The following is a 21,947-nucleotide window of genomic DNA, read 5'->3' as shown; positions in this document are numbered from 1 at the left end:
CTGTTGGGGAGTGGGGGTAAGCGGTGGGATAGCATTAGGAGAAATGCCTAATGTAGATGACGGGGTGATGAGTGCAGCAAATCACCATGGCACATTATACCTATGCAACAAATCTGCAAGTTCTGCACATGTATCCTAGAACTTGAAGCATAGAAAAAAAAAAAACTTGGAGTACAATAATAAAGATCCTGAGGGCCCCAGTAGCAGGACACTTCCAGACTGGTTCTCTCTTTCTTTGGTAGAGGGAAAGAACTGTCTTTAAATAAATGCTAACAAGAAAATTAACTCATACATTTTGGGGGCAATAAGCAAAGAGCAAAACCTGTATTATTATAGCATATACTGTAAAATAGCCCATAAATATTCACTTGCATTTTTATTATAGTTCCATTAAATATTTCTATGTGTTAGATACTGAGAAAAAAAAAAACAAAATTAAAGCAAGACAAAAATATGTATTTTTTTCTCAGATAGATAAAAAGTTAGCAGGTAGTTTCTCAGACAGTTCATCTCCAAGTAAGAAAAATAGCTGGACAAGCAACTAAAACACCACAATCTGAGGAAAGTATAGTGGCCTGTGGCATTTCAGTGTAGGATGTGACTTACTCCTACACTGGGCTTGGGGAAAAGCTCAAAGAAGAAATCCTGGTTTCACAGCACAAATTCGAAGCAAGAAACTGAAGGCAAATAGGAGAAACTTAAATTTAGGGAAGGGTACACCATACATGGAAATAAGTATGAGAAACGCTTATTTAGGAAGCAGAAAACCTTTAAAGTAATTAAGCAGAGAGTATAAATTAGCATATGTTAAGAAATAAATCTGGAGATGTAGGCAGATGAGACCTTAAAGGGCACTACATATCATGCATATAGAATTAGAACTTTGGCCCATAGGAATTTGAAAAACACTGAAGCATTTTTAGAAAAAGGATAACATGATAAGATTATTTTAGAAATAAGAACCTCCTAGTGTTTTGAAGAAAACACTGAATCTTGTCAAAGAGACTGGAAATACTAATATAAGTACTAGTATAACAAAATTAGAAAAATATAGTTTGTGTAAAAATGTCACTTGCAATATTTTCATGTTTTTTATTTTTTACTAAAAATACAATTATACTGCATATATGTTTGGTCTACGTGATTTCCATTTAATATATTCTGAAACTTTGTGCCTCAAATATATTATGTTAGCCTATCATTATTAATGACCTGTATATACACATATACTGCCCACAATTTATCAACTCAACCAAAGTAAGTATGGACTGGGTGTGTATGTCTGTTTATAAAAAAAAAAAGTTCTCCTTCAACTATAAATAACTTCAGAAGTTAAAGTAACGCCACTTTGAAAATAACACTGTACTTTCTACTAAGATAGAACTTCTCTTTACAGAAACACTGAATTCCCATTTTAATGAATATCATACCTTTCTGAGAAACTATGACACATACATAATTAGTTATGAAGACAGACTCAGAATTTGAATTTCAATTCTCATTACAGTAAGTCTGCTGTTATTTTAACTGGAACATGATTGAATGGTTGAATATCAAAAAGGATAAGAAGAAATAGAAGAATAAAAAGAAATAGGACACTATATGTTCAATAAATAATTCCTTAATACATGGTAACCTCATAAATTCAAAATGTTTTAACTAAAGAATTAATACCTAGAAATGTTCTTTATTTAGTGATTATCAAATGTGTAATACCATAGGCTTTGGAAAAAGACAGTGATCTGTGATGGGGAAGGTTCAACTACTATACATTTTGGGAGGCTAGTTGACCTCTCTAAAACTTAGTGTCTTCAGATAAAAAGTATGCACACAAACATACACACACTCTCTCTTTTTCTTCTCTCTCTAACCTTGTAGAACTGTTTCAAAAATTAAAGATATAATACACCTGGCATTGTGGCCAGCACATAGTTTGACATTCAATAATTCTAGTTCTCTTTCCTTTTGTCCTCCAATTCTTCTGCACATAAAAATTTAATAAACTCTATTACATTTGACCATTATCTTAGAAGTGAGGGCATGGTGCCATTTCTAAGTACAGTACAGATTCTCTCTGTTCTTACCTGGTGATAAAGTGCTTCAGGGTAATCCTGAGTCATTAACCGAAATAGGGCAAGTAAGGCCCAGCCAAAACTGTCAAAATTTGTGAAGCCTTGATCAGGATTTATGCCAGCTTTTACACACACATATCCTTCAGGACACTGACTAAAGAAGACAAAGAAAAAGACTGCTTACTGTTAGGTGACTTTCAGATTATGGCCAAATCATAAATATAGAACATCTGTCCTGAATAATAGAGAACTCCCTCTTCCACGGGGAGAGTAGTAAGTCTCCCAAACAATTGCCTGCTAAAAAGTTGTAAGTGAGTTAGATTTTATGTTGATACAGCAAATGGTGTTAATTAAGCAAAAATAAAAAGGGGCCTCAAAAGTGTTTTTTTCCAAAGCCAATTTTTGTATTTCTTTGTTTTTTCATTGACAAAAACTGTATATATATTTGTGAAATACAACATGCTATTTTGAAATATGTGTGTATCGTGAAATGAACAAATGGGGCTAATTAACATATGCGTATCTCACATACTTATTTTTGTGTGTGTATGGTGAGAATACTTAATATCTATCATCTTACCATTTTCAAAAATAAAATGCCTTGTATTAACTGTATCTTTACTACAATATTAAAGGAGAAATATATGAACATTAGAGTGAAGGTATAACTAATGGAAAATAGTACTGATAAAAATAAAACTGCAACGATTGAGGGTATAATTTTCTAATGATTTCATCTCCAGCCCTTAGAGCCCATTATTTAAGGGTGAGAAAACATTTATCGTATCAATAATTTATATGCGGTATTTGCACATGGGGAGGCAGACCAAATTAAATATTTATTTTATTTCTTTTCAGGGAGCCCTCATACTTCTGTCTACTTAGGGGCTTTGGTGCTGTGTTCCATTATTACAGTAGCGGCCCAATAAATCAGGCCTCCTCTCGCCATGGCCTTGTGTAGTTCTCTCTCACATCATTTTGGGTTTAGTCATGATACTTGTTTTAGTTTTAAGGGAACAAGGAGAGGTTTAAAAATCATTTGTGCATGAGAGCTTACTAAATTGCCGACCCACAGTATCTGAACAAATGAAGTTTTGTTGCTGTCTTGCTGTGCTGGAATAGTTTACCATGCAGCCAGGTATGACAGCTGCAGAAGAAACACCGCATGACTTTCTCTTCTTGCCTTGAAATTTGCCATTGTATCATGAATATCCATGACCACTATCTCAAAAATGTATTTTAGGTTATATTTGATTTTGGAATGTATGTAAAGGAATTAGCTGAAATGGAATGGAACAGATACAAAGAGATGGATTCACCATTCAGATATGAGAATAGAATGGAAGCCCAGGAGGAGCTGGGCAAAAAAATATGTGCTGAGGCCAGGTGCAGGGCACAGTGGCTCACGCCTGTAATCTCAGCACTTTGGAAAGCCAAGGCAGGTGGATCCCTTGAGCTCAGGAGGTCGAGACTAGCTTGGGCAACATGGTGAAACCCTGTCTGTTCTAAAAACACAAAAATTAGCTGGGCCTGCTGGCACATGCCTGTAATCCCAACTACCTGGGAAGCAGAGGCACAAAACTCGCTTGAACCCAGGAGGCAGAGGTTGCACTGAGCAGAGATCATGCCACTGCGCTGCAGCCTGGGTGACAGAGCAAGACTCAGTCTCAAACCAACATATATATACATATACATATATATATATATTATATATACACACACACACATATATATATATATGTATATATATGCTGCACAAGTGAGAAAATATCCAAATCCCCTGAATTTAACTAAACCATATAACTAACTCATGCTCTCCTTCCCCATGTGCCTTTTGTTAATCTGGGCACCAGAATGTAAGAAAGAGCTGGGTTTACAGATGTTTGCTAAATCATCTCAGCTGAGCAAAGCAACACGAGGGAATTACGTGCATCACACACTGCTGAGAAGTGCCTTGTTTCCACTTTCTGAATTGGAATTTTCATCTGAAATTATAGGACAATGAGACATGACAGTTTTGTCATCTCACTGAAAAATGATTTTGAAATGCTGATTTTAAGAAAGAGCTTTTTATTAATGTAAATTATAGCCAGAAAAACATGTAAGATATTAAGTGAAATATCAGCATATCTTTAATATTTCTTTTCTTCCAAAGCTTCTTTCCAAAGGATAGACTTCTATTGTCTTTCTTGGTCATTTTCACTAGCTCTGGAGCCCTCTTGAAAACAAGATTCTTGTTTAAGTCCTGGCTCTGCCATTAACTAGCTTCTTGACTTGGAAGAAATCATTGAATTAGTCTGACTATTGCTTTTTCTGTAAAATTGGATGAATAGTATCCCACATTGCATACTTCTGCTATAGTCTGACTGTTTGTGTTCCCTCAACATTCATGCTGAAATTCTAACTCCCAAAGTGATTTGAAGGTGGAGCCTTTGATAGGTAATCAGGTCACAAGAGTGAAGTCCTCTTGAATGTGATCAGTATCTCCAGGGAAGAGGCATGAAAGAAACCTCTGGCCTCTTCTACCGTGTGAGGACACAGCAAAAAGGCACCATCTATGAGCCTGAGGGCAGGCCCTCACCAGACACCAAATTTGCCCAGCACCTTGATCTGGATTTCTCAGCCTCCCAGACTGTGAGTAATAAATTTCTGTTGTTTTTAAACTAACCAGTCTATGGTATTTTGTTAATGTGGCCAAAATAGACTAAGACAACTCAGTATGGTGTTGACAATGAAGTGACATAATGCAATCAAATGGGAACCAAAAATAAAAGCAATGGTCCTTCATTAAGTACCATTGACAGGTGATAATGATTTAATAGAAGAAAACTAATACCACTTACCCAGCATCTGTTCTGTTGCCACAAAGGAGAGCATATCTTTCTCCTTCCAAATAATAAAAGTTCTCTGTTTCTGAAAAATAGGCGAGAAATTATATTCTATATCTAATCATGAGTTAGCAGCACATTGGAAGTCCATTTGGATCTCTGCAGAACCTAAAATCCCTTTCCGCAGTTGAGAAGAAAAGAGAAAATATCCTGGCCTTTTTAACCTAGCATCTGATACACAAGCCAAAGCCTTTGGGAATCTAGCAAGATGTTAAATGTTCAACATTTCTGGGAAGACTGCTTTGCCTTTAACAAAAGTTTCAATCTTTGATATACAAGGCAAGGTGATTCTTACCTCGAATATAATATGGGTTTCCAGTTCTGTTGTGCAGGGTTTCATTTTCATTCTCTTGGGGCCATCGAAAACATTTATGTTTCAGGTTACCCATGAAAAGCCCCATCCCAATTAGAGAAAATATGCTCAGAAAAAACAGAGTTAGGATAATGACACCAGTAAGTTTCTTCACGCAGCAGATCAGAACCCCTACAAGGGACTTCAGACCTGGAAAGAGAAACATTTGTTTTTAACGTAATATAATACTTTGGAAAAGCACTATTGGCAAATCTCTCCCATGGCAACTGCATACTCCATTGAAATCAACAGTTTTAACTTATAATGTAATTCTAGATATTTAGGTCTCCTAAAGAAAGTGAATAATAAATGAAATGTTGAGGTTTATGTATTATTGCTAATTTATAACACCTAACGCAATAATTCAGGCACACTATTTAAAATTATTTATTTGTTACTCTTTACAAAGAAAAACAATGTCCCTCTCTTGGTTACCAAGTGTCATACCAACCTCCAATGTTTATAAGCATAAGTAAAGGTGTAAGGTTATAAATCAAAATTAAATTGTACTTGAAAAAAGAAATAGTTTGAAACATCAGTATTCTATATTATTCTTTAATCAACTTTATAAGAATTCAATTTTGTGAGCTAATTAAATAAAATTATGAAGAATTTCAATAGGCAGGAATGAGAATTACACAATGGTGATCTACGTAAACTGTATTTATATCAGAATACTAATAGAGAATTCAAACTTAAACCTGGCTTTATTTAAGGATATACATTTTTCTAATTATAAGTAACACATACTGAATTCTGAGCAGAAAACAAGAAAAAACAAAAATAACATAATCATATCTCATAGAATAAATTACTATTAACTTTGCGATGTATAAACTATTTTTCTCCCCTACCTCCCTTTCTCCTCCCTTTTCTTTTTCACTTCCTCTCTTATTTGCTGGTCTGTGTGCATTTAGTATCCTAATAACTGCTCAGCACAATATGAGTGAGAATATACTAACTCTGTGATGTTAACCAAGCAAGTAATCAACATTTTTATGCCTTAGTTTTATGATTTTTTTAAAGTGGAAATAATACCTACTTTCTATCTTATTGTGAGAATGGAAAACTATTCTTTTGAATGACTTCAAATGATTAGATTTCTTGAGTAAAATATGACAGGATTGAAATAAAGTCATTCTGTAACTACAGAAATGTGATAATCTAGATTAAATATACAATTTTAATTTGATATCATAATAAAATACATGTTTATAGCTTCCTTTTGCCACTTAGAATTATATTATTCTTTTTATTATGAGCAAGTCTTTTCAAAGTATTATACCAGACATATATTAGAATTTCTGTGTCAAATAGGCAACAGTGTTTTAGTGTTGATACATTGTTTTTGAGAGATGTTGAACTAATGTATAAACCAGACTATAAGCCTTGGCTAAAACTGGAACATTTCAAAATATTGTTGGCAGTTTATTAGAAAAAATAAAATTATTTCAATGTAATTTCTGTACTTAACTATTCTAAACTTTTAAAATAGGTATATTTGCATTGTGTAATTATTTGGTAACTATCATGAGTCGTGTGTGTGTATACATATATATAGATATATACTTTTTTTCTTTTTTTTTTTGAGATGGAGTCTCACTCTGTCACCCAGGCTGGAGTGAAATGGTGCAATCTTGGCTCACTGAAACCTCTGCCTCCCAAGTTCAAGCGATTCTCCTGCCTCTGCCTCCTGAGTAGCTAGGACTACAGATGCGTACCACCACAACTGGCTGATTTTTGTATTTTTACTAGAGAAGGGCTTTCACCATATTGATCAGGCTGATCTTAAACTCCTGACCTCATGATTAGCCCACCTTGGCCTTCCAAAGTTCTGGGATTACAGGTGTTAGCCACTGCACCAGCAGAGTCCTTTGTATATTTTTATACTGAAATTTTTTTCATATTGTGTTGGAAATGCTTTTAAGAAGAGCAATTCTTTTTTTTTAAAAAAGAGCAATTGTTAAAGAAAATAAATGTGCGTGTGCATGTGTGTGTGTATATATATATATATACACACACAGACACACACACACGTAGAGATAGATATATATTTCCATCGTATACTCAGTTTCTAGTGGAGCTTTAATTTTAGTGCTGACATTTTGTTTCATGGAAAAAATGTCACCATCAAATTTTTATAGAATTAAGTTTGTTAATAATTTTCATTATTATATCGTAATAAGATTTTGTTAGAAAGTTCTGGGCCGTAGGCCAGTTTTGATCTTAATTTTCTTATATAACTTCCTCCTTCTTTTAAATTTTAGCCTCTGTTTTCCTATAGAGTTTAATTGCATTTCTGACTTCATATTAAAGTCTCTGCCCGAAACTCTACAAGCCAGAAGAGTGTGGGGGCCAATATTCAACATCCTCAAAGAACAGAACCTTCAGCCCAGAATTTCATATCCAGCCAAACTAAGCTTCACAACTGAAGGAAAAATAATATCTTTTATGAACAAGCAAGTACTCAGAGATTTTATTACCACCAGACCTGCTTTACAAGAGCTTCTGAAAGAGGCATTACACACAGAAAGAAACAACCAGTATTAGCCTTACTAAAAATATACCAAAAAGTAAAGAGCACCAACATAAAGAAGAATTTTCATCAACGAATGGATCAAACAGCCAGTTAACATCAAATGGCAGTAACCCTAAATTTAAATCTACTAAATCCCCCAATCAAAAGACACAGCCAAAACCCAATGGTATGTTACATCCAGACCTGTTTCACATGCAAGGATACACAAAGACTCAAAACAAAGGAATGAGAAAGATTTACCAACCACATGGAGAGCAAAAATAAATAAATAAATAAATAAATAAATAAATAAAAAGCAGGAGTTGCAATTCTCGTATCGGATAAAATAGATTTTAAAGCAACAAAGATACAGTGGTAAAAGGATCAATGCAACAACAAGAGCTAACGATCCTAACACCCAGATACATAGAGACTTAGATTCAATGAGACAGAAAATTAATAAGGATATCAAGAACTCAAACTCAGATCTGGAACAAGTAAACTTATTAAATATTTATAGAGCTCTCCACATAAAATACATAAAATATACATTCTTGTCAATACCACATCACACCTACTCATAGGTTTAAATGAAACATTGATTGGCCATTATTAATACCCATATTTTTCAGAATAAAACAATATTTCCATTCACCCTCCCTCTCTCTCTTCCTTTTCTCTCCTTTACTCATTTTTTTTCTTCTTTCCTTCTAAAAAAATATAAAATAAAAAAAAATAAAGTCTCTGCCTTGATAAAAATTTTTAAACCAATTGCATTTATTTGCATAAATTAGGTTTACATTGGAATATACCTTTACTTTTGATTTCTATATTCCCCTTATTATTTACTGCATTTCTTTTCCTCTATCAACACATTTACTGTGTCTCTTTTTTTTTAGTAGTTTAGATAAAACACATGTTTTAAGAGCTTATATCCAATTTATGTTTCTATTTTGAAATAACATGCAAATCTCTACATCAATAAGACTGTATCTACTCAGTCTCATCACATAAGCAAGAAAATAACTGTATTTATTTTTCACATTTCTCTATTGTTACTTCTCAGTTTTTGTTAATAACTTTTGACCTAGTTATAATTGTTGAATTAAGTATTTTGTATCTTATATTATCTATTATGATTTATAGAAAGGATCAAATTCAAATCCTTACAAAGGCTTGCCAGGAAGTCTAAGTTCACACAAACAGAGTTGAGAGGACCTGGATGAGCTTGACTTGAAGTGGCAGCTGTTCGTCACCCACAGCAGGTTGTTGCCATTCACAGATGTAGGTGTACTATCCTGACAATTCATCCAAGTTAAATTGGATTTCAACATAAAATTATTACATTTTTATAATATTGGCATCTATTTGAAAGTTTTCTAAAATACAAATAAAATATGTCTCTAGTTCAAGAATGATCCACAGATATCCATGTGGTAACTTCTGATTTATAATATTTGCATTCTGTTTTGCAACTCACTAACAACAGTAATTTGCGTTCCATTCTCCGCTGAAATGGTTTCAGAGCTCATTGCAATTACTTTTAGAACTAAATCCTCTCATTGTGAAATATTTTATTTTCACACTTATTTTTTCAGCAGATATTCTGAAAGCACACACATCTACAGTTTCAGAATTCTTGCATAGCTGAGAATATCCATTTGTTGACTATACATACAATTGACAGTCAAGTATAGAATTCTAGTGTCTCAACTTCCCTGCCTACACTTTTCCCCAAGCTCTCAAACACCGTTAATTTTAATGTGAACATGAGGTCTAACAGTGACCTGTCCCTGATATGTTTCTCACTTTTTTGCTTGAAGAATTTATAATACTTTTATTCTTTAATATCTTAATTTATAACATTTTATAATATGTCTAAGTATATATTATAGTTTTATTTACCTACTATAAGCTGATCTCTTTCATTTGTAGGGTATTTTTCCAGTTAAAAATATTTTAATTTTTTTCTATTGTAAATATTTTAATAATATATTTATTTTGGTCCATTTTTAGGACCACCATTTATGCATAAGATGGAATTCAATTTTTTCTCCTTCATTAATCCATTCCATTTTTCAGTTCTAGTGTATGAATACAGAACTCCTCTAGTCTTTCCTTATACAAGTGTGCATGTTTGATGCATGGATAATATTATTTTGTAGCTTCCATTACCACTGAATATTCACCTAGGGTAGTATAATTTTTATCGGTTTCTTTTTTGTCTTAAAGTTAGTTATATTTACCTATATTACTATCTCATTTCATCTTCTGTTGAGAGAATCTAGGTTTTCTGCTGGGACTACAAAAATAATTTATTATGTATGCTTCTAATTTTAAGCACATTTATTTTAAAAGAGGATACTTTCTTTCTATTAAATATATGTTTCTCTTTCTATATTGCAAAATTTTTTTCTACACTCCATATTGCTGTTATGTGCTACTACTCTATTCTCCCTTGGGGGGCAAAAAATGTGAGAGCTCCCTTCTGGCCTATAGGCTTCTAACTTCTAACTCTAGTGATTAAATTCTTCTTTTATTATTATAATTTGAATTCATCTGATTTATTTAATAATTCTTACCTCTAGTCTTAAGATGAAGATGCAGGTGAAATATGTGGGGAGCAGTAAGGGAGCTAGAGCTGTGAAAATTCCCGACAGGTTAATTCTTACTACTTGATTCATTCACTAGAATTGGTAAAGCTTCCATTCAACAGACTGTTTATTAAACAGCTTTACTGAGATATAATTCACAAGACCTACAATTCACCAGCTTAATGGGTACAAATCAATGTTTTAGTATATTCACAGATTATGAATTATCATCGTATTTTCCTATCTGTTTTTCTCCTTTGTTCTGCCTGAACTACAAATACATCGCCTATGTATATCTAGCCTTCTTTCTGGTCTATGAAAGTTGCCTGTAGACTTTGTTTTTGCTTTTATTACATTCCTCCTTTGCTTTCTTGATACAGCTATATCATAACACTTCTGACTTGCAGCTAAACATTCTGGGTAGAATTGTTCCTATCTAACTGTTCTTATTTACTCACAATAACAAACTAGAAGGTGTTGGTGTGCCTCTGCTAGAATGTCTTTAGAAATGGGAGCTGTCAATTAGTCTTCAGCATGGGAGCTGTAAATTAGTCTTCAATGTGGGAAAGTTGCAACCACATTGATGGAAGATAAATTTTGTGGTATGTGAGTGAACTGCACCCTATCCGAGCACTCAAAGCAAAGGGGGATTCATCTTATTTTATATTACTTTGTTCATGTCAACTAGTTTCTTGATAAAATGAGGAGAAGAAAGAAGCAGATTAGACATCTGTCTAGACCACTATTTCTCTCAGAAATCTAAGAAGAATTCTATAAGTTCATATTTAATTTGTAAGAATTACCAATTAAAATATATTTGATTGATGCCTATGCTATGGTTTTCTAAAAATTGAGTCTACACCAAATAAATAATAGTGAATGTTTTTCTTCTCCTTCCTGGAGTGACATAAATTTAAAGATCAGATAACTCATTGGTTTCAAAGTGGAAACATTATTCAATATTTCCTCTGAACAACACTAGGGAAGTTCAAGTGAATACATGGTAGTATATAAAATACAATGAAGAAAAGACATTCAGTGCAATTTCTTACCTTGATTTAAACAAATAATTTTTAAAATTCTCAAAGTTCTTACAGTTTGAAGCATTGGAATGAAGCTTAGAGGTGAGTATCTTATAATAATCCTGTGGAATTAAATTAGAGTTATTTAAAAGTCAAATTACATCTATGCTACTTATTTTTGGCTTTTTATGGTTTTGAAACTTTTTTTTAATCCATATATGCAAACATTTCCCTTGATCATATGATTCCATATTGCAAACAGTTTTATTATTGATTGTAAGACAAAGATTGCTATGGTGGAAGGTGGCCAGGTAATTATTAATCTATAAACTTAAATTATGGGAATTTACAAAAGTTTGAGACTTAATTTCTTATCAAACATTCTAGACTATGTTCATAAATCTTTTGTTATCTAATTGCTGATAAGATAGTTACAATAAAAAATAAATATCTAGTTTTTTAAGGAATAGACTCATTTGAAGTATTTAGACTGATGATTGCTGATGATAATTATGGATGTGATATGAGAATAAAGATGAAGAGACAATGAGGATGAAGATGGTGATGATATTGACGATGATGGTGATGATGACCATGATGATGGTGATGGTGATGATGGTATAAGTCAGACTGTGTATTGATTAAGGGCACAGACTCTGAAGCCAGACGGCTCTACCATTAACTAACTGTGTGACACGAGCAAATTATTTAAATCTTTCTTCCCTCCATTTCCTTGATGGTAAAGTGGGGTTAATAACACTTCCTGATTAAGAGGGTTTTTTGAGGAATTTAATGAGTTAACTTATGTGAAGTACATAGAAGAACACCTGGAACATAGTAAGGGTTCTAAAAGTGTTAGCTAACAGCCACAGCAAAACAGCAAAGACAATGGTAACCATAATAAAACTAGTGATGGTAATAATTACAGTGATATGAGACACTATTTTAGAATGCTTGCAGTATAGCAGACACTGTTTATGCTCTTTATAAATGTTATTTTTAAAACTGATAAAAAATCTACATATAGAAAATCATTTTAAATTATTTTTAATAAGACTTTGATGCCAGTAATGATTTCCATAGCTAGAAAACAGAATACATTAAAAAGAAGTATTAAAAAACATACATGAAATTGTTAGAACTGTCTGAAGCATTCCAGAAAATCTGTGTATGGGGTGGGTGTTGAAGATACCTTATTCTGATCTCTAGCATATTCACTGGTCTTAAGCAATGTAGCTACATGTAATGTAGTTTGGGAATTGAGAATCAAATCTGCTAGGACATTCTCCTAAGTATTCAGGAGATTCTCTGCTCACTTATCACTAAAAGGCACATTTAAAATGCACTAATTCAATCATTATCAATGTTGCTCCAAATAGAAAGCAGAAAACAATCCACTCCTTTCATTTTTAGTGCATCTTCTGAGGACTAGGTCAGAGGTAGATGAAAGAACTCACTATAACTCTGAAGTATTCTTCATTTGCAGACTATTTGCAGGCAGAAATTTTGTAGACATCAACTATTTTTTATGAAAAACATTTTCTGAGCAAAACATTAAAATAGACTCAATTTAAAGAAATACTCACTCAAATACAGTTACGCTGAAATCAAGCCAGTTCCATGGATCACCAAGGAAGGAAAAAGATCCTGCCCAGACACCTCTTGCAAAGAGTTTTACAAGTATTTCAAATGTGTAAATTCCAAGCAAAGTATTTCTGCAGAAATTTTTTTCAAATAATATTAATGGTGAGAATAATACATTGTCAGCTCTGAAATACTATGTCTATGATAACTAGGTAGCCTTTAAGAATAAGTCATCAGAACGGTGAGAGCAGGTCTACTTGGTAGGCCAAAACAAACCAACCATCAATAAATTAGACAACATTCAAGAAAGCAAGTGCTCCTTGAGCCCTAGCTCAATGCTTTAAATAGGATTTCTAGGGTAGGTTGTGTCTTATGGCATATGCCGTTACATTTGACTATTAAAAGTTTTTCAATACAGCAGCCATGTAGTATAATTTGAACTCAGATAGCATGATGCCTCCAGCTTTGTTCTTTTGCTTAGGATTGCCTTGGCTATTTGGGTATTTTGGTTCCATATGAATTTTCTTTTACAGGAACATGGATGGAGCTGGAGGCCATTATCCTTATCAAACACAGACATGGAAAACTAAATACCACATGTTCTCACTTCGAAGTGGGAGCTAAATGATGGGAACACAAGGACACATAGAGGGGAACAACACACACTGGGGCCTTTTGGAGGGTAGAGAGTGGTATGAGGGAGAGGATCACAAAGAAAGTAACTAGTGGTTACTATGCTTAATACCTGGGTGATGAAAAATCTTAATACCTGGGGTGATAAAACCCCATGACACAAGTTTACCTATGCAACAAACCTGCACTTGTGCCATGAACTTAAAAGGTTTAAAAAAAAACTTTTTCAATAAAGCCTAGCTGAGAGGTGATAGTTTTAAATATTATGTAGGTAAATGATAAAAACATCGAATATCAAATTTGCTCCATATAGGGATTACACAATAAGTAATAATTATCATTAAGGGAATGCATAAGATCTAATTTTATTATATACCTATTCAAGGATTTTTATGGTGAATAATGTTATAGTTACCTTCGCAAATCAACTAGTTTTAAGAACAACATTAAAGATCAAAAGGTAACTTCAAGAAAGCCTTTTCCCCAGAAAATTTAACAGGCCTTTTCATCCTTACAGTCCAAAGCAAGTCAGACTACTGGTATGTCATAGGAAAGAGAGGAGTAGAGCAGAAAGGAAGAGAAAGTGATTTTCTTAATGAGTGGAAAGGACTGAAAGTTACTTGAGTTGGAAGCAAATCAGGAATGAGATTTCAATAGCAAAGAAGATGGGAAGGAAGCACTGAAATATTTTCTTAATCATTAACAAGTATTAAATTTATTATAATATAAAATACATAATACAATGTTATGGAAATAAAATGTAAACTACTAAAAATATATCATTATATATGATATTATGTATAATGTAATTATATAACTTACTCTACTACTGGTCTCCATTTTGGCAAATTAGTCAGGGACATAAATATGCAATCAGTCAGGACGCTAATTAGAATAAACAGCCGGAAAAGGGTAGCTTATAGTCAAGAAATAATAGATAATAAATAATATTGGAAAAGATATATTTCTATAAAATATATTGATATACAGTGAGCTAAAATATTTTCTTAAATGTTGAAAATAAATCCTGTTGAACAATGGGCATTAATATTCGTTAATATTTACTATTGTGTGTATTAGAAAATATACTTTATATGTATTTTCAAATGTGGAACACTTGATGAAGCATAATCTAGATTTCAATATGACCTAACATGAGATATAAACTCAATAAAGAAAAATATGCAGAAATAGTTGAATAATAGCATAGTTGCATTTAATGTCAGTACAGTTTAAAGTCAACAAGCCAAAAGAAAAGGATATGGATGTACCAAAACCTTGATAGTTGTTCCTCTAATACAATTGAAAGGAGACAATGTGCACAAGATGGAAGCAGCATTGAATCTGAAGATTGTTCTGTTTTTATTTAATACTATGAAAGTCTGTAAGATGAAAAGTGACCAAGTGAAATTAGAACTCAGAAACATAATCTCATCAATTATGAAACATACTGCCAATCAATAATCATTATAGTCTTGGACTCTAAAAGCTATACTTTTCTTCTTTATATGTTTTTATAGACTAAATCAAATGGAAATATTTTAGCTGTATTTGTTCATATTTAGGCTTATCTGTCTACCATTTCCACTTTTTTTTCTGCTGCTGTTACACCCATAGTAACAGTTTGTCACAAGCCACAACCTCCAGTCCTCTTAGAGAACAGAATAGGAAGAACACAAAACCCAATGGCTCACAAAGATCCTTTAAAAATGCCAAAGCCAGTGCATCTGAGAACGTAATGAATGTTAAAAAGTTAGATTTTATTTCAGAACAAATCAAATGTGGGATTATGATAGTAAAGAATATCCAATGCACTGAAATAGTATATTAATTCTGAACAATTATCTATGAAATAAAACCAAACTTGCATTATATTATTCACATAGATATATCTAACCCAGAAATTTATAACGTGTTACACACCTAATACATTGAGATATTAAAGCATTAAAATTCTAACAAAAAATAATGAAATATCAGAAATATCCTGAAATTAAAATTGAGTCATATATCTATGTATGTGTGCATTCTTGTGTATGTTCATGAATGTGTGTTTATATAGATATATACGCCTGCATATAAATAAGTTTGTATATTTTCATATTTGTGTTTATATATATATATATCTGGAAAAAATTTTATTGTGGGGTATAAAAAAATAAATAGTGAATACTTTATAGCTTATAGTCCAAAGAGTATTTTTTATAATTTATAATATATAACATACTGAGATACAATAAATTATATACTAGATTATACATTAAAGACAATCTATTAGATACTACAGTATTATATATTATACAGATGACTATTTCTATTTTTATACATATAGAAAAACAGACTACTTTGTACAAATATATATTCAACAATAGTTCATGAATAAATGTGCTAAATGGAAACTAAATTATAATATAATTCTTCTTGATAAAATATTTTTCTAACATACAATCTGTGAACACTTTGACCTATGCTATAGCTATTTTCCATCTATTATAAAAGCAAACAGAAAGTAAAAATTTTAAAAAGCCAAAGTAAGTAAATCTGATTTTTAAAAATGTGCTTTCCATGCTATTTTTCAGAACAATCTCAAACTTCACATAAGATGTAGTATCTGCCATTGCGATGAAATGAGGAATATCAGATACAATAATTTCCCAATTTTAAAAGCTGAAACAGTTTTATTAATTATAAAAGTACTTATTTTATGCCATTTTTAACAGAATAAACCAAATCCAACTCACAAGTTTAAATAACTTGTCATTTATAACAGCACTTTGTATACAAATCCATCCTTGCAGTTCTTAGTCTAATTCCCTAAGAGTAACTCTGGGCCTTGCTTTATTTTTCAAAATCTTTGGTTTTGTCTTCAGTAACACACCTAGCACTTTGCCAACCATGTCTGTACACACTGCAGGAAACTCAGAACTCTACGATATTACACCCTAAGGTTACTGTGCCATATCAATTCCTATGACATAAACATAGCAAAAACTGAATGGAGAAGTAATTGAGGAGAGGGCTTAATTTATACTTTCATTAAAATGCTCTCAAGATTAAGCATGTATTTTATGCCAATGCTGCATAATGCTCATGGAGGCTCCCAGAGATACTAGAGTCTTTTTTAAGTTAATATACACATTTCCACTGTAAAATGTCAATACTCGTCCAGTATAAGTTTTCCAAAGAATTGTAATTTATTTCAAAAAGTCACTTTGTCTTCCATCCAGAGAATCTGGTGCAATTCCTTGTCAGCCATTTGATAATATCATTGAATGCTCTACAAGAATATCCAATTACATTTGTTCACTATGAAGCTAATCATCACCTCCCCCGAACTTGATCTTCTTTCTAGTTATTACATTTTGTCAGTGGCATCACCACTCCTCCAATCTGAAAACCTTGGCATGATTAGACAGTCAAATCCTGCTTCTTCTCAGCTTTGTTCTCTCTGTCTCCTCTTGACTTCAGGCCTGGATTACTCTCTCTCTCTTATTTCGTCCTTTTTTTTGAGACAGAGTTTCGCTCTTGTTACCCAGGCTGGAGTGCAATGGTGCGATCTCGGCTCACTGCAACCTCCGCCTCCTGGGTTCAGGCAATTCTCCTGCCTCAGCCTTCTGAGTAGCTGGAATTACAGGCAAGAGCCACTATGCCCAGCTAATTTTTTGTATTTTTAGTAGAGATGGGGTTTCACCATGTTGACCAGGATGGTCTCGATCTGCTGACCTCGTGATCCACCCGCCTCAGCCTCCCAAAGTGCTGGGATTACAGGTTTGAGCCACCACGCCCGGCCTTATTTTGTCTTTCTAATCCTGTCTCTTCCATGCAGGCATCAATTACAAATCTACTGGGTCAACGCTACTTAAACATTACACTCATTGCATCAGTCCTTTGATCACCACATTAAAATCATGTTGACATCTACATTACCTCAGCTCATATCTCACAACTTGAAACAGCTAAGTTTCCAGTTATAGCATCACTTTCTCTTTTCCCCCTTCCAGAATCATTCTCTGCTCTTGCCTACACACAGGTCTTTCCTTTGCCTTATTAAAACTTTGAAGTGCTCTTTAAGCTATAACTCAAATTCTGCATCCTTATCCTTAATGATTCTATCAGATTCATTGGTTCACACCAATCTCTGATTTCTAAATATAACTATTTTCACATTTAGCATTTTGTGCTTGTACTGGGGTTGTACATATAGTAGTAGGTGCCTAAAGTCATTCTGGATATAAGGAGTAAGTATATGTATATATGAATCAATAAAAATGATAAATAACATATGGATTGTATTTACTTTTCTTCTGAGAACTCATCACGTTGAACATTTTAAGTTGTTGAGAATATTCTAGGCATTTTATAGCCATTTTAAAATTGATAACCACAAATGGACAATCATCATGCTCCTTAAAAATATTTCACATACATTAAGGCATACTAATACATATATTAAGTAAAGTAATCCAAAATATACTACCTAACTAAGATACCAGTTTCGATAAAAATCTCCAATATATGTGTTCCCAAAATGAGTTATCTTACACAGTTCTGTACAATTATCCTATCTCAATTACATTTTCTGTATGTCTAAAAATAAAACAATAAAAATGTCATCAAAATAAACTCAATTAATTCTTACATTTTTTTTCTCATGGTAGTATGGGTCCACATCTTCCAAGGGCTCTGACACCATTCCTCGAGAAAGGTTTCCATAAGTAAATGGAAGCTCTTTGCCAACTTCCAAGTCAGTATTTGGCTTTAAATCTTCTTCTTCATGTTCCTCATTATGTGTTTTAGCAATACGCTGTTGTATACGTTCAAAAGATTCTCTAGTGAAGGGAACAAGGCCCTTAGGTTCTAGTGAAGCCAACATTTCCAATTTTGTACCTGCAAAAAATTCTATATTAAAGTTGGCTCTATTAATAAAAACAAAGTACAAAAGGTTGGGTCATGAAAAATAGAGACCAGTAAACTGAATACATGCATTTGAAGAGTATATTCCTTAGTGTCATAGAAATCTAAGTTGTCCTGAGTTTTACTGTACTTAATATCAAACTTAATTTGTAATTTCATGAGTAACTCAATCTGTTTAACTTATTCATCTTTTTAACACACTTTCTTTTACTGAAATCTACATTTCAACTTCTCCATTCTAATAAGATATCGTTTTTTAGAAAGCTTTTTGCTAGAGATCTTTTTTCCTGGCAAATCCAATCATTTCCCTGTGAGATATATTTAACAATTGACTACACTCTTCTTTAAACTTATTCTTCATTGGCTCTACACCCTACTCTTCTCCGTCTATTTTTGTATCTCTGATTACTTTTCTTAAATCAATTTTAACATGTCAAATTTTAACCCAAATTTAAACTTTGATATCTCTTAAGGTTTTACCTTCTTCCTCTGATACATCTATCATTCTGATGAATGCATGGGCAAAGAGAGTTTTAATTACTCTTCATATACAAATATTTACCAAGCACATGTGAATATTTCCCAAAGGCTTTCTTCCCCCAGATGTCTATATAGTAACTTCACCAGTGGCAGCAACTTAACAGGTAAAAGTAAAATTCATTGTCTTTCTGCATGACTAGAATTACTCTTTAACCTCTGAGCCACTGTAAAAATAAAAACTCAAACTAATTACCTGAAAATTCTTCATGGCATTTTTCTCTCTGTCATCAATCCCTATACACAAAATAATTTTCTTTCAACAATTTTCTATTATGAATCTTGAATACTATGCATCTATATATGCCCTTGAATTTAATCATCTTTGTAATTCCATATATTGGAGTACTCTCATAGTTTTCACATATTTCAACTCTAGTCTTGGATATAGGATCTAGTCTTTGAAATAGGTAACTGTTTCAAATTATCCTATAGGCAATTCAAAGTGCTATTCGTTAAATATAATTTCATGCATAAACTCCCCATTCATCAACTTTACTCATTTTTCACATATGCAAATATTTTATTTTCCTAATTTGTTCCAGTCCAATTCCTGTCAAAATGTACTCTTCCAATGATTCTATTCAATGTCAAATGATTAATTTTTCTTTATTTATTTGCATAAACCCTCTTTGTAATTTTATTATTGCAATTAAAGATAACAAAGTTTGTATTTGATATTGTGGCATTTTCCATCTGTGTTTTTTCTCTCACAGTGCTGGAACTAGCTGAATTACTTCTATAAGATTTTCCCAAGACAGAAATCACCTAAACACATATATACACATACATATGTTCTACCTCAGAATTTTTCACTGTTGTGCAAAAGTGAGTTGTTTAATACTTTAACACATTATTTGTATATTAATTAAAAGTAAGCAAAAGATAAGTTATTTAATGTTATTGGGATACCACTCATCACAAGAATCAGACTTCAACTGCTAGCATAAATAAATGAAGGGCAGGATATATTTTAAACATACAAAATGCAATCTTATAGACATTCAAGGAAAGAATACATAGTACATTTCTGTGTCATAAATGTACTACAGAAAATAAAAATGAGAAGTAAAGATGAAAATAAAAATTGGGATGACTACTTATACCTTTCATGGAATCCAGTTTTCTGGGTTTTGCTTTGCTTTTCACGTCTGCAGCATTCTACTTAAAGAATGGCATCCTTTTTAACTTCTAAGAATGCAAATAGACTAAAAATATTGACACTCTTAACTTTATTTGGTTTTCAGTCTAAGTTCTGACCATATACCTATAACATATGTCTCAAAAAATAGGTAAATAAAAATATACTTTAATTGACGGAGCCCAGCCTATAGATTCATTTATACTTGGTTCAGTCATTTGTGATCAAAGACAGGAATATTTTTTGCAATAGCAGTGGCTTCTCACACCCAAGTCCTTCAACAAATGTTTCAGGGATATTGTACAAGGAAATTTTAAAGGGAAGAATATGGACTAGGAAGGGCAACATATATCTACTTATATCTGTCTTCCCAGACTAATGATATAAAAACTCACCTTAAAATTTACTTATTTCCAAATATCTTGCTCAATATCATGCACATAACTGAGACATCAAAAGTTTGCTAAGATTATTTCTATTTATACCATAAGCACACATATACCATATACAAATATGCATATGGTCACATTTTACATATTAAACTTTATTGAGGGGAGCCAAGATGTACTGAATAAGTACAATTGAGAGTATGGAGCTAGATAACTAAGTTTTCTCTTACATATGAAATCTTTTTTTCCTTTAAAATGACAGCCTGTCAAAATATTTTTTACACAGAGATCCTTGAATATATATTAAATAATTTTTAAATAACTTATTGGTTATCTTTATAAATGGTCCTTATTATATTATGATAAAATATGTGATGCTCCCAAAGGCACTGCTGAATGATCCTGTTGTGCTTTTAGACTTTTGTTTCCTGCCTTAGCAATCAACTGTGACTTGATATTGTCTTGCTATTTCTAATCTCCAAGTTCTATGTGGAAAGAGTATCTAAATTTCTGGGTGAAGAACTAAAGATTGTTGAACCTCTTCCAATAAAAAATTCATGGGCTCTGTGTTAGTTACTGGCTGCTCAGGGCCATTTTTCTCTTTACATGAACCAACCCTATTTGTGCTCTACTTTCTCACCATAAGCCTTGATTATTAAATAAGGAAAGTGAAGTAAAATATATGTAATTGAACATTAGTACATCAATTTATAAAATATCTCACAAGATAAAAAAAATATGTGCTAGACGGTATTAAAATAAGATAGGCCTATATTTTTGCCTAAAGGCTAGTGGCCAGTGATTACGACATACCCGATTTATCTATATTCTATATGACTTATTCAAAATATCAACAATTTTGGTTGTGATAGAGAAACGACCTAGTGGAAACACATTAAACAAATAAAATCATGAACTTTGAACTTAGACTTACAGTCAAATCCTAAATTCTGTTACTAATGTTCTAAGAAACCTCAGTCAAATTATTTAATAATCCTGAATGTATTTTCTCATTCATAAATTGGAATTCCTCCTCAGGTTAAATGAAGATAAATCAAAATAATATGAGTAAAAATACCTAGTACAGTGATTGACACATAATACATGAAAAATAAATATAAATTTTTAACTGTAATAAAATTTGCTGTATGAGAACGGTGAGTCAAATTTACTAGAAAAAGAATATAATAGGAATACTTGTAAAACTTCAAAAATTCAAAAATACCCATCAGCACAACTACAGCAGAGAAGAGATATGCTTTTGGAACAGAGAAAATTATCAAGCGATTTCACTTAATAGTCA

The 21,947-nt window shown here is 32.5% G+C and overlaps 1 protein-coding gene across 3 annotated transcripts in view; it reads right to left on the bottom strand.

The window, feature by feature from the left end:
• SCN7A (sodium voltage-gated channel alpha subunit 7) overlaps nucleotides 1-21,947 on the bottom strand; it is a 97,691-nt gene that overhangs the window by 59,078 nt on the left and 16,666 nt on the right. For 2 of the 3 annotated variants that reach the window (XM_054257579.2, XM_054257578.2), the window contains 8 exons: nucleotides 18,303-18,550; nucleotides 14,928-15,045; nucleotides 14,486-14,576; nucleotides 13,033-13,161; nucleotides 11,477-11,568; nucleotides 5,256-5,462; nucleotides 4,916-4,985; nucleotides 2,085-2,226 (listed from right to left, as the gene is read on the bottom strand). In XM_054257579.2, the coding sequence (XP_054113554.2) occupies nucleotides 2,085-2,226; nucleotides 4,916-4,985; nucleotides 5,256-5,462; nucleotides 11,477-11,568; nucleotides 13,033-13,161; nucleotides 14,486-14,576; nucleotides 14,928-15,045; nucleotides 18,303-18,536 (1,083 nt within the window). In that variant the 5' untranslated portion in view covers nucleotides 18,537-18,550. The remainder of the gene's footprint in view (nucleotides 1-2,084; nucleotides 2,227-4,915; nucleotides 4,986-5,255; nucleotides 5,463-11,476; nucleotides 11,569-13,032; nucleotides 13,162-14,485; nucleotides 14,577-14,927; nucleotides 15,046-18,302; nucleotides 18,551-21,947) is intronic. The other variant, XM_078327457.1, reaches the window with a different exon arrangement.

The sequence above is a fragment of the Callithrix jacchus genome, chromosome 6 (assembly GCF_049354715.1).
Source record: "Callithrix jacchus isolate 240 chromosome 6, calJac240_pri, whole genome shotgun sequence".
NCBI classification, from domain to species: domain Eukaryota; kingdom Metazoa; phylum Chordata; class Mammalia; order Primates; family Cebidae; genus Callithrix; species Callithrix jacchus.
Note: the sequence above shows the minus strand (reverse complement) of the source record. Positions and strands in the feature narration are given on the sequence as shown.